At 39.6% G+C, this 15,639-nt stretch overlaps 1 protein-coding gene across 4 annotated transcripts in view; it reads right to left on the minus strand.

Moving 5' to 3' along the window:
- Positions 1–463: 463 nt before the first annotated feature.
- KDM6A (lysine demethylase 6A) overlaps positions 464–15,639 on the minus strand; it is a 207,830-nt gene continuing 192,654 nt past the window's right edge. For 3 of the 4 annotated variants that reach the window (XM_042458871.1, XM_042458870.1, XM_042458869.1), the window contains 5 exons: positions 14,907–15,094; positions 13,915–14,056; positions 9,657–9,783; positions 7,926–8,096; positions 464–1,331 (listed from right to left, as the gene is read on the minus strand). In XM_042458871.1, coding sequence (XP_042314805.1) covers positions 1,302–1,331; positions 7,926–8,096; positions 9,657–9,783; positions 13,915–14,056; positions 14,907–15,094 — 658 coding nt within the window. In that variant the 3' untranslated portion in view covers positions 464–1,301. Of the gene's footprint in view, positions 1,332–7,925; positions 8,097–9,656; positions 9,784–13,910; positions 14,057–14,906; positions 15,095–15,639 lie in introns of those variants that run through there. The other variant, XM_042458868.1, reaches the window with a different exon arrangement.

Consider the following 15,639-nt stretch of genomic DNA (forward strand, 5'->3'; position numbering starts at 1 on the left):
GTTGTGTTCTAAGACCATTCTCATTAAAACTATCTCCTTTATTATTCTTTGCTAAAAGGTGTCTAAATCTAATCTCCAAAATCCTGTAAAATATTGTACTTCTTGGAGCTGTTAGCTATCATGTCTCACTACTACAATTTGGCATTAGCTATTTGTATGTAATTGCAAGAAGTGCAATATAACAATAAATCAGTCTGAAGGACATATATGTTATACTTCTGTAAGCAACACTTTACAGTAGACACCTCAAATCTATAGATGTAAAACTTAAAAACGAGAGAAATTTAGGCTCTAATTCTTTATACATATATTTATATTCACCTTTATATATATATATAATATATATTATATATATACACAAGCACAAGAGTATATATAAAATATATATAACCAAATTCAAAAAAATCAACAAAAATGGGGCAATGTACATATATTCTTTTTAAAACTCAAACAATACAAAACCTTTAAACATTAAACAATTTTAATAAAAGTTTCTGTACAATGCTAAGCAGTTTTATTTACATATAGAAAATGTAATAGGAGTAGTGTTTGAAATTACAGAACTCCTTAAAATTTCAATGGCAGGTAATCTGGAAAAAATAACAGCATTCCATTCACAAATATTTTCAAGCAATAAATATGTATTTATAAATAGTGTAAATTTACATCAAGATTAGAAACAAAATCACAAATCTGAAGTTTATTTTTAGTCTATGTGCAACCCATTTATCTTTGTGACTTGGCTGTTAATTTTTTAAAATTTTATTTAGGAAACAAAAAGTAACCATCATGGTTTCAAAACAAGACAGGATAACATAAAAGCAGTAAAAAAAAAGTATCACCTAACCTTTCACATTAAAAAAAAGTGTAGCCCAAAGAAAGACTTAAAATTCTAACTACCTTACAAAGAAATGACCAGCTATGCTAGTACTTTTCCAAGAAAAAAACTTTGAAGGGGGAGGGGAAGAATAGATGAAACCAATTCATCAGCCCAGAAAGAGAAATACAAAAGAGGTGGTCTTCAAGTCAGTAGTCTGTATAATGTTGCCAGTTTTGTCAGATATATACAAAACATGGAATTGGTTTTTAAAATTCAGCTGAATGAGCATTCTATATGTTAAATTCTGGAGTAGGAGCTGTGCTCTCTCCTGTCCAGCTGGTTGACACTCCGCACTTGGAAGGTTGCATAGACACAGCTTTCAGCCAGCAGCCTTATGGGATCGCTACAAAAATCAGTGGTGCAGAACTGGGTCACTTCCTGAATATCAGAAAAGTTTTATGTAAATGTCCTTGGGAAAATGTCAAGATGAAGATGATGGCAATGGAGGTGCCTGAAAAGAGAAAATACACCACATTACCTTTTAAAAACTGGTACTTATGGTGTTGACTAGAAGCATACAGAACTATTTTGACTTTGTAATAACAGGCACTCTCATTTAGTGACAAACCTCAGCACCTGCACCAACCGCGGACTTGCCATCCACAGATCTGAGCTTCCGCAGAAGACAAGTCCCAGTTTTTTCAATGGGCGTGTGTGCTCCCATTATGGTCCCGTGTTTTTTGCTATCTGCGGGTTTACAGAACGGATCCCCTGCAGATAGCAAGGGACAAAAGTATTACTCTTTAGTTATCTTGAAGACACACATTCCTCAAAATCGCTATTACCACACAGCAGCTTGGATGCCATACCTTTTCTATCTTCAGTTTCCTTCATCCCTGAACATCTGTCTTTGGGGACTGAGGGACCCTTTGAAATAGTGTGGGAAGTGATAAACAAAGACTACAGATAATGAGGTGGGCAGAATTTACACACATCCTTGTATGATTGACGGAACAATTTAAAATCTAATCCAGGGTTAGCTGAAGTATGTATTTAGAGTCAAAATAACCTTTTCAAGGTTGTTTTAATGCCTTCAACCATCCAGGCCTCCCACTAATTGCTCACTAGTAATAGCAATGTGTTGCACCCTCTCCAAAATCTTTAAAACAACCCTTATTGTTGTTGTTATTATTATTATTCAAAATGAGAACTGGCGTTCTGGCCTTCAGACTGCAGATGTCCCACTGGTCATTCTTTGTACTTTCAGAGAAAAAACAAATATATTAATCCTCCAAGCCTATTTGAAGATTCGGGGAGGGGAGATGCAAAGCAGATTCAAAAATCTCCTTGTTGGTCATTTTATGACACTTGAGAAGCCCCTTTTTCTTGTTTAACAATAATACTTGTTAAAGTATTATTTCAATTCCTACTGACCATTTCCATTTTTTTCTTTTTGGATGGCAGCAGTTTTGACAGTCTATGTTGTTTCACAGGCCAAAAACTGATCCTTAGTCCTGTGACAACTGCCAACTCCAATTTCAGTCACAGGACTTATAATCATCCAACCATGTACTCTTTTTTCATGTCATTTCCTGGTCACTTCAAGAACTTAATAATCTGATGCCAAGGTAAGGTTTAAACCCTGTTCATTTTTCCCAATATGGCTCTAATTCTTTTCTACTTCCACTCACCAAAGTCAAACTGTCTATATTAGAAATCTTGACCTACAGTGAACACAAGACCAGAATATAACAGTCTTCCTCATCCAAACTGCTTGCTCATCCCATGCCTTTAAACATTTGTGTTCAGGATATTTCCTCTCTTTAACATACCACAGTACTACCTGTGTATTTATATTAATTAATTTAGGATATGCAAGTGTCAAAGTTAAGTCAGTTATGTAAAACCTCTATTAAAAAAGCTCTCCCTCGACCCCCTGATACATAGTAATTATCGGCCAGTCTCGCTGCTGCCATTTCTGGGGAAGGTGATCGAGAGGGCGGTTGCAATCCAGCTTCAATCGGTCTTGGATGAAACGGATTATCTGGACCCATTTCAAACTAGCTTCCGGGCGGGTTACGGGGTTGAGACGGCCATGGTCGCCTTGGTCGATGATCTCCGTCTGGGCATCGACAGGGGAAGCGTGTCCCTGTTGGTGCTCTTGGACATCTCAGCGGCTTTCGATACCATAGACCATGGGATCCTTCTGGAGCGCCTGGTAGAGGTGGGAATCGGGGGCGCTGCGCTCCAGTGGTTCCGGTCCTACCTCTCTGGGAGGTTCCAGATGGTGCAGCTGGGAGACGTGTGCTCCGATAAGAGGGCCCTTAAAACTGGGGTCCCTCAAGGAGCCATTCTGTCTCCCATGCTATTTAACATTTACATGAAACTGCTGGGAGAGATCACCCGGAGACATGGGGCGCGGGGTTATCAGTACGCTGATGACACCCAAATCATTTTCTCTATGTCTCCGACTGACGCAGTGACTGAGGATGGCGTCTCTCCTCTCGTGGCATGCCTGGAGTCAGTAATGGGCTGGATGAGGGAAAAACGACTCAGTATGAATCCAGAGAAAACGGAGGTACTTGTGATAGGTTCCCCTGGTCCAGGAATGGCGGTGGTTCCACCTGTCCTGAACGGGATCACGCTTCCTGTGAAGGACTCCGTGCGCAGTCTGGGAGTGCTTCTTGACTCGTCGCTACACCTTACATCTCAGGTGAATGTGACGGTCAAGAGCACTTGTTATCAGCTTCGGCTTATCCGCCAGCTGCGCCCATACCTGGCCCAGAGGGACCTTGAAACGGTGGTACACGCTCTGGTAACCTCTAGATTGGATTTCTGCAATGCGCTCTACATGAGGCAACCCTTATACCAAACCCGGAAGCTACAGTTGATACAAAATATGGCAGCCAGGCTGGTCACTGGTACCTCCAGGGCCAGCCATATTACACCCGTGCTTAAAGATCTGCATTGGCTGCCTATTTGCTTCCGGGCTCAGTACAAGGTGTTGGTGATTACCTATAAAGCCCTACATGGCTTGGGCCCAGGATACCTGAAGGACCACCTCTCCCCATACATTCCGCCCCGCACCCTCAGAACTTCTGGGCAGCAACTACTCGGGGTTCCAGGGACCAGACTCTCCTCCACAAAAAGGAGGACGTATTCCAGCGTCGCCCCTGCCCTTTGGAATATGCTGCCCACAGAGCTCCGCTCGGCCACCTCCCTAGCTCAGTTTAGAAGGGACTTGAAAACCTTCCTATTTTGAGCTGCATTCCCCGAATGAGTTCCTGATGGCCTTCCTCCCTCTTTGGTCGGCAAGATGGCTGGCTGATGGGGTTTTGACTTGTTTTTAATATGTGTATATTATTGTATTGTGTTTGATTTTATTGTAATGTTCACCGCCCTGATTGATGGAAGGGCGGTATATAAATAAAATTTTTATTATTATTTTAGAAATAAAGGTTTTATTTATTTGTGAAAGCACTGATGGAGGCCTATTTTTACTATACAGTTGTCCCTCCATATTCGCTAGGGTTGGGGAACAAGACCCCCGTGAATATGGAAAAACCGCAAATAACAAAAACACTGTTTTTACCTGAGAGGACACCTCTCTAGGAATCTCTAGGTCCTCCAGTGCAACTCTGTGGTCAATGTCCAACATACACTGACCATAGAATGGCACTGGAGTATCTACAAATGGTCTTTCAGTGCAACTTTTAGTTAAAGTTGACCACAGAGTTGCACTGGAGGACCTAGTCAGTCCTAGAGATAACATATTAATGAAATCCGTGAATAATCAAATCTGCAAATATCAAAGCCGCAAATATGGAGGGATGACTGTATATTTAATAAAATAGAAGGATGTGTGAACTAGTCCTTAGTAGCATGATTCAAGGCAAGTGTAGTCATGTTCCATACAGACTATGTCTTTTGTAATTTCTGAATGGCATTTCCAAGTAACAACTGTAGAAAGTGATACTTTTTTTACATGCATATGCTTTACTCTTCCTGGAGATATAGGCGCGTTACAGACCGGCTAAAAGCGGCGGTCTGCCGGCGCTACTGGTTGCTTCGCGAGGGAGCCGCAGCAGCCAATCCGCGCGGAGCAAAAAAGAAGCCCCAAAATGGCGCTTCTTCCCACGGTGCGGTTATGACGCCGCGAGGCGCCAATGGTGCACTCATGATGTCATGTGCCGCGCGACGTGCGGACGCTATGCATCCGGCACGTAATAATGGCGCCACCTCTGTGTATAGGGCGCCGCATTATGCACCCGTCATGTGCTAGGGGTGAGGCCGGTGTGGACGCTAGGTCCCCAGCCAACCCCTAGCACGTGATGGGGGCACCTCAAGAGCCCATCTGTAACGGGCCATAAAATCTGTTCAATGCCTTTCTGCTGACCAGACAAGGTCTTCCTTCATTAAGTGTTTTTCTGGGTCAAGGTACCATCTTAAAAACCAGACTACGCCTGTGCCATGTAGGACTCCAGTACTCTCTGGACTAGTAGAGTTAGCAAGCATGTTACTTGATTTGTGCAACTAAGGATTAAAGAAGAAATGTAAGATGACAGCACCAATGGAGTTTTGCCTCCCTATGCAAAAAACAGATTCAGTGAACAAGACCGTCTACACTGCAGCATGGGATAAAAGGGTTAAATCTGTAGCTGTGATTGATTAATTATCAGCCTCTTTACAGCTGCTATAATTTCTTTCTTTCTTTCTTTCTTTCTTTTTAAGAATGCATGTCAAGTGCAAACGCATTTTTAATGTCCTGGGATTGCACCAAATTCAAAGGGCGTGGGATATAGTCTTCAAGTTGAGCTGCTTCGGTGTAATGGATATCAGAGATCTGAAGGGGGCTGCCCTCAGTACCAACATAGTGATGTTAAATTTCCAGATGGCATATTGGTGTGCTGCAAAAAAGTTATTTGAGTTGCTCTTTAGGAATTGCCATATGATGGTGATATGAAATTAATCTCTGCATCTTTCAGGACATATGCTATGGGAACCGAAGTCTCCAGCATGCTGGTTCTATGGCTCTTTTCCAGTCCTGATTTTAAAAAATTGCAATTTCTGAACCAGCAGTAGCTAGCAAAACTCTGTTCCATTTCTGGATCCAGGTGATGAAAGTTATTCTGGTAGAGTCACAAACCCTAACAGCTGAGGCTCTTCGGGGGGGTGGGAGGGGCTGGTAAAGTACCAAGCACATCTCTGGAGCAATCAGTTTTTTTTAGTTGGCTGGCATTCAGTCACTAGACAGTTAGAGGAAATATTTCTACCAAGTGTTGGATGGTACTCTCTATTAGAAGATCTTGTTATATTTGGAAGTCTCCAGTGTGGTTGTAATGACATAGTGATCATTCATCAAACACAGTGATCATGTAGGATTAATGAAGTATCTGTATATATCAATTCTCTACACATATTCTTGATCTTCCATAGCACTTTGATGACCAGGAAGAAAACTGTAAAGGAATAACACAGTTACAGCTTTTCTACTTGAGGGTTGAAAAACTAAGTAAACAGGTCTCCTTCCCAACATCCAAAGTAGTTTATAGCAACCAAGGGTCATATCAGTGGAAACTTCTAAGGACACAAGTGCCAGATCAATTTTTCTATAACTAACTCAATCATCTACAGAATAGCCATATCTGCCACATCATGTCCACCACTTTTCTTTCTTTCATTTTTTGAGAAGAGAAAGGAGCTGCTTACAGGGGTCTTTGTTCCATCTACGCAAATCCAACAACAGGCCAACTCTGAATGGTTTTAGTTGCCAAAATTTTGAGGATGATCTAATGGTGGAAGATACTGTGCCAAATTCAAATACTATGACACAGAAATCCTCAAGTATGACTGTAATCGGGATATTTCCTGCCAACATGGGGGAAAAAGGTTTGCTCCTTGCTAAATATGCCTTAACTGGGGCTAATGGAAGAAGTAAAAACATACAAAATAATCCAATAATTTATTTTCTGTGTCTCTAAAAAAACAGAAAGAACTAAAGCTCAAACATGACTGGCCTGGGTAAATGAGGAGCTCATCTGCTGAGAAAAAGACCCTCCTCTATAGAAGATGACCGTGTCTGTTGTCTGGAGGAAAAGCAATCCTAGTGAACAAAACAACCTATAGTGACTGGCAACAAAGGGATGATTAAGGCATGGGCAATAACGTCTTGCACTTCAGCTCAATAGTCTGGTATTTACCAGCATGTTCTCTGCAATCTTGCAAACTCTTTCTGACTTCTACCAGCTTTTGCTTTTCTCAAAATCATTTACTGATCAGCTGTAATTTCACAGTGGGAAGAAGAGGTAGGGAGAATATTATGGATTTTGTGACTGCACTTGCATTGTAGAAAGAGAACAACTAGGTATCAAATAACTGGATACAACTAATCTGCCACATCTGTTCTTAGATTGCTTCTACATAGTAGTTCAGTGTAATAAATTCATACTATCCAGGAAAACTGGATAGTGCTGGCCATGACCTATAAAGCCCTACATCACTTAGGTCCAGACTAGCTGAAAGACTGTATCTCCCCATATGAACCTGTAAAGGTTTTCTCTCAGTCTCACCACCATCACAGACTTGCTTGGTGAGGACATGAGAGAGAGTGGCTGCTTCCGCCACCATGGGAGACTAGGCTATTCCTCTCCCTGCTTTCCTTTCACTGGCAGGCTCAGATGTTTTTATTCAAGAAGACTTTTTAATATATAATCCTATCAGAAGCTTTTAAATGGGGTGTGTGATTTAGTTATATTTTTATTTTTTCTATATTTATTTAATTTTATACTGTTTTTAGTTAATTTATTCTAATTGTTTTTTGAATTTTTATTGTAAAGTTTTTAAATGGTTTTATTTGTGAGCCAGCATAGAAATGAAAGACAGCATAGAAATAAATAAATAAATCTACAATTTACTTATAAAAGAATATCATCTGTAGTTTCTCTAATCTCCAGAAGGTATAATTATATTTTCTACAGTTAGTATGTGCTTACTAGAAACAAGGTTCTTGTCGTCTCTGTAGAACAATTATTTGAGTTCAACTAACACAATTTAAAGTATATTCATGTGCCAATATGCTTCTGCCTAAAAAACACATTTCACTTACTAATGTAAATTGGTCATAGATTTGCATCAGGTCCTCCATTTTGTACTGTTCTAGCACCACAAAATTTTCCAGGTTCCCACATATCTTTCGTGCACAGTCTAGGCAATGTACAATATAGGTTTTCCGAGAATTACTCTCATTTGTGACATAAAGCAAATTGAAGACTTCCACCTGTGGAACATAAAAACAAGTAAAAATTAAGTTGTAGCATGATGTAAAATGAGGCAGGGAAACACTACAGCACCTCTGAATCAGTATGAAAAGCTAAAGTTCTAGATCTGTAATTATGTTATATAGGTGATAAACTAAGAAGCATACATTACCAGTTTGGCAGTGCTAAAACTGGGAGACAGTAAAAAGAGTACAGATACAAATAACGTAAGAACATAACACTCTTGGCTTTTGGTTCCACAGTCCATCGACAACTAAGCTTCTAGATGTTCTATCCACAAACAGATTCTGCTACTTTATGTGCACAGTTTTCAAATCCAAGATAAATATTTGACTTTGGATATTATATAGTACTAATGGAAAATAGGAACATGTTGCCATAAAGAATTAATATACTTTAAAATGCTTACAAAATGGATGAGCTACCCTTTAAAATTCTAGATAATACAAAAATTATATTTACATCAGAGGTAAAAACAAACAAAAATGTGGGAATTCTAAGATTTTGTTTTCTTTGTTCTCAGCACACAAATCAATAAGCAGAATAGTTCATGTGTATAAGACATAAAATATAATATCCATACTCTTCATCCTCCATTGTACTTCAAGACAAAGAGCAGAAATCTACTTACTGGTTTATGACTTCTCACAAAAAAATGAGAAATGTCATGAGCTCTCAACTGCTAGTTCCAATTAGAGTAGATCAAACAAATTAATGTAATGTATATAAGTATCATTTTCATCAATTGATTGAATGCACCTACCTGTTGCATATAGGGCTATTTTTATAATAGGTTGAAGTTATAATACTGCTACCTAAAACTTGGTTATAATCACATGTATCTTTTGTGCAAGCAAAATAATGATTTCCACAATGCTCCCTATGTTGGTGCCAAGTTTTCTAAAAAAGGTTTGTTTAATGCAAGCATTCAGGGACCTAGTAAAATTATAACTTAGTATTTAATCTGTTAGATTTCATGTCTTATTTCTGTTGAGTTAATAATTGTTTTACGTGGTTTTAAAAGTGATTTCGCTGACAAACAACCTCAAACACAGTTACAGTACGTTCACTTACTGCCAGTACAGACCAGCAAAAAGAGATAGATTCAGGGTAGCGTGGGGGTGCAGTGCCCACCTGCCCCCCCCCGACTCTGCTCCCAAGCCGGCATCACGCCAACCGCCCAACCAGATGGCAGGCAGTGTTTCGGTGGCGCAGTATTTAGACGCTGCACGCTGAAGAAATGCCATGGTGGCAGCAAAGGCACCCTTTCCCCTTTTTGTGCCGGGAAAAAGCCAGATCAAGGCTGTAGCGTGTGGTTGCTGTGGTCCCAATTCAGTGCACAAAGGGGAGTGTGACACTGCCCCTTTAAGGCCGTCTATTTTCAGCCTTAGCTGCAGTGAAGAAAACTGACACTCCAGAATAAGTGTAATGGGTACAGAGTTGAGAACCACGACAGCCAAAATGGAATGGGTGGGTGAATATTTGAATGTAATAGAACCTTGCAGTATCGGATTTTTAAAAAAACTGTAAGAAAATCCATAGTACACATATTTACTAACCTCACATATGCTACAGTAATGAGCTGGCTCCTCCTTTGTTCTCCCATGCCATACAATCTCTTTTCCTGCAGCAATTAGAGCTTCTCTCAAAGTCTGACATTGCTTGAGAGTTCTTAACAGGCAATACCTGTAACAGAAATTAAAATAATCTTTCATCCATTCATACACTAAGATTAATTATGTTTTTAATTTTATCATTAAAAATATATTGTGGGCTGTTCCGATAGCCAGTCATTTAAATTAGTGGAATATACATTGTCTTAACTGGGTACCACAACAATTTTACAAAAATAGGTAGATGGTATATTATACTGGTAGTGAAGCAGTACATTCAAACAAAACACACAGTGGCATGTGAACTCTTCCAGTTGTTTGAAATATTTTGCTTGCTTGCAGAAAGATGATAAAAAGTGAGTCAACTGGGATACTGTACTTCACTCCTATCATTCCTCAGCAATCCTCCTACAACACCTTATCAGCATCTCTCTTAGCGGTTGGAGAATGACATCAGAAAGAGCTCTCTTCTTCCTGCTCTACTCCAAAGTGCAAAGAAGAAAACCACAACACAGCATACTAGGAATAGTGAGCCTGGTAAACATAGTTCTTCAAGGTTTTCAAAAGTTCAGTTGAGCTTATTGGACTCAGAAGCCCTAGGAAACTATGAAAGACCTGGGTTCCTATGTGTAATAGTGGAAGAAAAAATATTGCTGCTCCCCTCTTCCCATTACATTTGGAAGGAGAGAGTACATCAATACAAGGTCACTAGACTAACAAAAATACATTATAATTTAAAACAGAAAGCAGTGACAACATAAAATCCCAATGATCATATCAATACAATGTATCTTTAAACTCCACCTAACACTGTGAGAAAGTCAAAGATACCCCTTCTGAGGGGAAATTCCATAAATAAAGTCTCACCACTAACAAAAATGCATCTCTTGCACATATCAACTAAGCTGACCTTAACAGTAATCTTGTAAGGAAGAAAGGCTTGTGAGCCAAGGGTACACAAAGTGCAGCCTGAATGCAGTTCCCTAAACCCTCTTTGCTGCCCCCAAGATCAAGGAAAACAGAAGTACTGTACAGCTGAAATTCCACAGTGTAATTGAACAGTACAGTAGTTTATTGTTGAAATTTGGCAACAATGTGCCTACAGCAGGCCAAAGTAGGGGAAACACTACTTGTGGCGGAGATAACAACGACCAAAACCCCAATGTTGCTGCCAAAATCACTGTACAGAACTACCCACTTCCTGAATGCCTGGCTCTGGATCAATCACTCTTGCCTCTCCCAGACCCAGGCAAGCTCTATACAGTAGCTGTTGTCAAAAGCACAAGGGCTTTAATGGTCAACCTCTGTATTTTCACTACATTGTTGCCCTCTTCCAGGCTTCTCAATACCACTGCATTGCATACCTCCCTCTCATCACTGCAGAGGTGGCAGCCAGCCAGATAAAGATTAAAACAACAACTTTTCTACTCTCCTGTGCCCCAGCAGAGTTTGAACTTTTTTTTCCAAAGTCCTTTTTTCTTTAGGGCTCCCCTTTATTTTCAGTCCTCCCACAGCTGAGCTTCAGATGGTTCTGTCACTGCCAGAATTTTCAGCTGACAAATACAAGATAGCTTAATCCATGGTGGATGCATGTTTTTGGAAAATGAGCCTTTCTACTTTTATAAATGTCACCTGAGTTTTTTAACTTTCGTAGGCCCGTTATAAACGGGCACCCTAGGACGGACTCAGTCCGTGCTAGGGTTAGAAAGGGGCGTCTCTTCCAGACGCCCCTAACCCTAGCACGGACTGAGTCCGTAACAAATGGCGGCGGCCGTTCCACACGGCCACCGCCATCTTGACGTAACGGACGCTCTGCGTCCACACGTCGTGCCCTGGAAATGACGCCGCGAGTGCGCGACTAGCACCTCGCGGCAACTCTTCCGGGGAGCAAGAAGGAGCGTGATTTTCGTGCTCCTTCTTGGCAGCGTCCGGGAACCGCACCGTTTGGCTGCTGCGGTTCCCGGAAGCTGCAACCGGCGGCGGCACGAGACGGCCCCTTCTGGGCCGTCTATAACGCACCATTGTTCCAAAGGCAACTCCAGCATAGCTATTGCTGAAAAGGCAGTTTTAATGGTCCAGGCTATCGCCTGTTTCTAATTCAGAGGTGGAATTGTGTACTAGAAAGTGTTACCTAGTACAGTGTCTGCTTTCAGGATTTTGTTCTGTCTTTCCCTCTTCCAGTAATTTTTTTAAAAAAAGATTAAAACAACAAGAACAGATAAAACACATACTCACTCCAACAAAATGCCACACTCAAGCAGTCACTCACCTTGAATACAAAGAGTGTTTTACTGTGATTTATGGCCTGACAGCTGATTTTTTGATGACTATTCTGGCTACTAAGAGTAGTTTCAAAATTCTGAGGTTACTCTGCATTTGGTTAAATGGTACATACATGCTTTAACTGGTTAGGCAAATCTTTTCCCACAGAAAAAACAGCTTTTAAGGATCATGATGGGAAGTCCTCCCGTTCCCCTGCACCTCACCAAATGAGCCTTCAAAATAACCTCTAGAACCCACATCTTCCTGCCACCATAATTTAAAAACTAGATTAAAAGCTGGTGTGTGTGTGTGTGTGTGTGTGTGTGTGTGTATATATATATATATATATATGCATAATCAATATTTTTTCTAGACCTAGCTTCTATGTTATGCACTAATAAGAAACCTTTTACTTATTTTTAAGCTCATTTTCACAGCTTGCTTTTCTGCATTTCATTTGGCCTCCTCCATATTTCAAGTACCTTCCTTTTATAATACTAACCCATTATCTGATCTTTGTCCTCTTGATTTCTTTTACAGTAATGCTGGGTTGTACTTTAATTACAGTGCCTTTTAAAAGGCCTATGTTGTCTCTCAAATACAACATTTTATTTGTTTTTACTTCACCAATATCACAGTAGGTTATTCTAATATACTAATTATATGAACTCATGTTTTGGTTAATATTTAATTTTTTCATTAATAGTTTGAAAAAGTGATGTTTCTATCATGTCAGGGCAAAGTTACTTAGCTGCTTAGTAATTTACATATTTCCAAAATCACTTTAGCCACTAACTTTCCTACTGTCCTATTTCTTCACTTTTAGTAATTATCATATGATTTAAACAAATGGGGGGGGCAGATTTAGGAGGAATGCTCTCCTGGGAAAACAGCTAATAACTAGCTCTAGGACAATACTGAAGAAAAGGATTACAGATGCAAACTTCTAAACTACAGAAACATTCAAGAAAAAGGAAGGAGGAGGTGGGAAGGGGTGGGAGGAATGATATGCAAAACATCATCAACACACGGCTATTATGTGATGAGATTCAGCTGAAACCTCTCTGCCATTCTTTACATTTTATAGCTAAGACTGTTCAAAAAGAGTTTTTAAAAAGTGCCAACCCTGCTTCAATCTTCCTTGAGATTTACTTCGTATGTCAGAAGTGTCTTGCTACTAGTAAAAATCAAGGAAATTATTATAGGATGTCCTTGACCTCAAAGGTATGGGATTGAATGCAATTCTGCCCAAGTGGTAAGAATATATTAATATGAGTTGTTCCTATATAGAATTGAAATCAAAATAGCAGTATTCCCTGTAGATATTTTTAATCTTTTATCTAAAAGCCTCATACACTGATGTTTGTTCATTTGCTGATTCTGCATTGCAATGCCACTCATGGCCACCTGAGGGCTTTATGCTTGGCTGTTGTTGGCTAGAACCCTAGATATGACCATGCCACCCTCTTTTAAATTAACTGTGAGCCTTGTTTGCAACTGCAATATTGAAATGATAGTGGCAGCAATGAGAGACTGACATTTTAGATTATATTTTCCAATACTGTACAGTACTTGTTTTTCAAAAACAATAATAATTCCTCCAGACTGGACATACTCAGTATGCAAAGGATCTTGTAGTAACTTTGAGTCTAACTGAAAGAGTCTATTTCCTAAGATGCATGAGGTGGAGGGGAGAGTCCAGGGACAGAACTTTATAAGAAAGCTCATGCTACTAGGTTTTTTCTTTCACTCTCAAAGATGCTACAAAATTCCTTTGCATACTGACTGTCCAGACTAACACAGCTATGTCTTTGAATTTGAACTCTTCAATGTTTGAGCCTAGAAATTTCCAAGTATTTCACAAAGACTTTTGTTCTTTTTATCATTTTGTACCAATCAAAACTTAGTCAATAAAGACATATCAACTTAAAATGGTACTTACTTGATCATTTCAAAAAGCTTTGGATCTGAGACTTTGATATTTCGTGCTATGTTCCAAGAAAGATGAACCATAGGTACTTTTGACTTCACACTTTGCAATTTATTCCATTCGTACCGTTCCACGGCCAGTTTATATTGGCATGCTACAAGGTAACAGTGGGTAGTAAAAATAGGTACCAGATCACTATGGAGAACAGCCAAAGAGTAGTTCTTGTCAATTAGGAAAAAGCCCTAGTCATATGCAAATTGTGTTGATAGTATTCAAAGTATTTTGAAAGAATTCTCACTGCATACACCATACAGAGAAATATGACAGCAAAGGCTTTCACTTAAAATAACCTGCATTCTTTTGCATGAAGAATCACTGGTGACAATAAAACAAATTAAATCTCATTGTCCTTCAGCTATAACCTTTTGTAAACAAGCTATACTCCTAAGGAAAAATTATTTTACCAAGTGGTCAGACAATGACAATCTAAGATTCTTGGCTGTACTCAGGCACCATGTTCTCCCAACTATAATTTAAAGGGTCAGAAAAGACTCCCTGGGATCCCTCTTCTGCTCCTGCATCCAGCTTCTGGATATGAGAAAACACTTCCTTTTCATTCATCAGAGACTGACACAATGTCCAACAGGCTAAACAGTAGCTTGCTATCCCTCCAAAGTAGAATTGCAAACCACTGTTAAATCCTGATGTATAGATGTCAGTTAATCCACAGGAACTGTGCGTTGCCAAGCCCGGATGCACTCTATTAAGTAAGGGGGAGGAGAGTTTGTACACACAGAGTTTTAAAAATTTAACCTGCAGGTAATTGTTTTGAACATTGGAACATGACACTGAATACACCTTATATTATATCATTCACGGAGTTCTAAAAAAAACCAACCCTGGTATGTTACCCTATAGTCCAACACAAATTTATTCTATTAGGAATGGTGATGTTGATTCATAAATACCGTTTGAAGATTGAATTCCTACATGACTTGACATACCTGTAAGAGGACCAACATTCCAGGCAATGTTGTTACACCAGCCAATGGCCTGAACCCAGTGAACAGTCCCAGCATTTATCCATACCAAATCTCCAGGTCTCTGAATAAATCTATAAACTGGGACATTGGCTTCATACAAATCTTCCAAATTAGGCCACCAAGAGCCCATTAGAAAATTCATATTGTTTCTAAAATAGGGGGGAAATGAATGATAAATTTAAAAAATTAAGTCATCTCACAACATTCTACACAGCTAAAATGAGGACCATAATACTCTTGAGTATTGTTTAGTCAGTCCCAGGAAATGCAAAGTAAACATTGAATTAGGCATGTTTATCTAGATCCCTCATTCCAGCAGCTCTGCAACAACTAGTATAACAGTGATGGATGTGAGAAGTTTCAGCAATCACTTGCTAGAAGTCACAGAAGGAGTCACAGGCTCATGGAACCTATTATTTGACCAGGAGCTGCTGAAAGCAGTTTAACCAACTACGCTGGAATGCCACAACTAGGTGTTTCTCATATTTGCCTTGGCTTTGGTCTATGATAGTGTGGAAACTACTTACTGCCTAAACTTTTCATATCATTCCCCATACAATTATAATGAAGGATTTTTAAAAAGCAAAGAAGTTTAAAGGCTGATCATGTCTAACAGGATTTCTGTTGCTTTTGTCCTTGCCCTATCATATCATAGAATCATAGAATCATAGAATCATAGAGTTGGAAGAGACCA

The sequence above is a fragment of the Sceloporus undulatus genome, chromosome 3 (assembly GCF_019175285.1).
Source record: "Sceloporus undulatus isolate JIND9_A2432 ecotype Alabama chromosome 3, SceUnd_v1.1, whole genome shotgun sequence".
Taxonomy (NCBI): Eukaryota; Metazoa; Chordata; class Lepidosauria; order Squamata; family Phrynosomatidae; genus Sceloporus; species Sceloporus undulatus.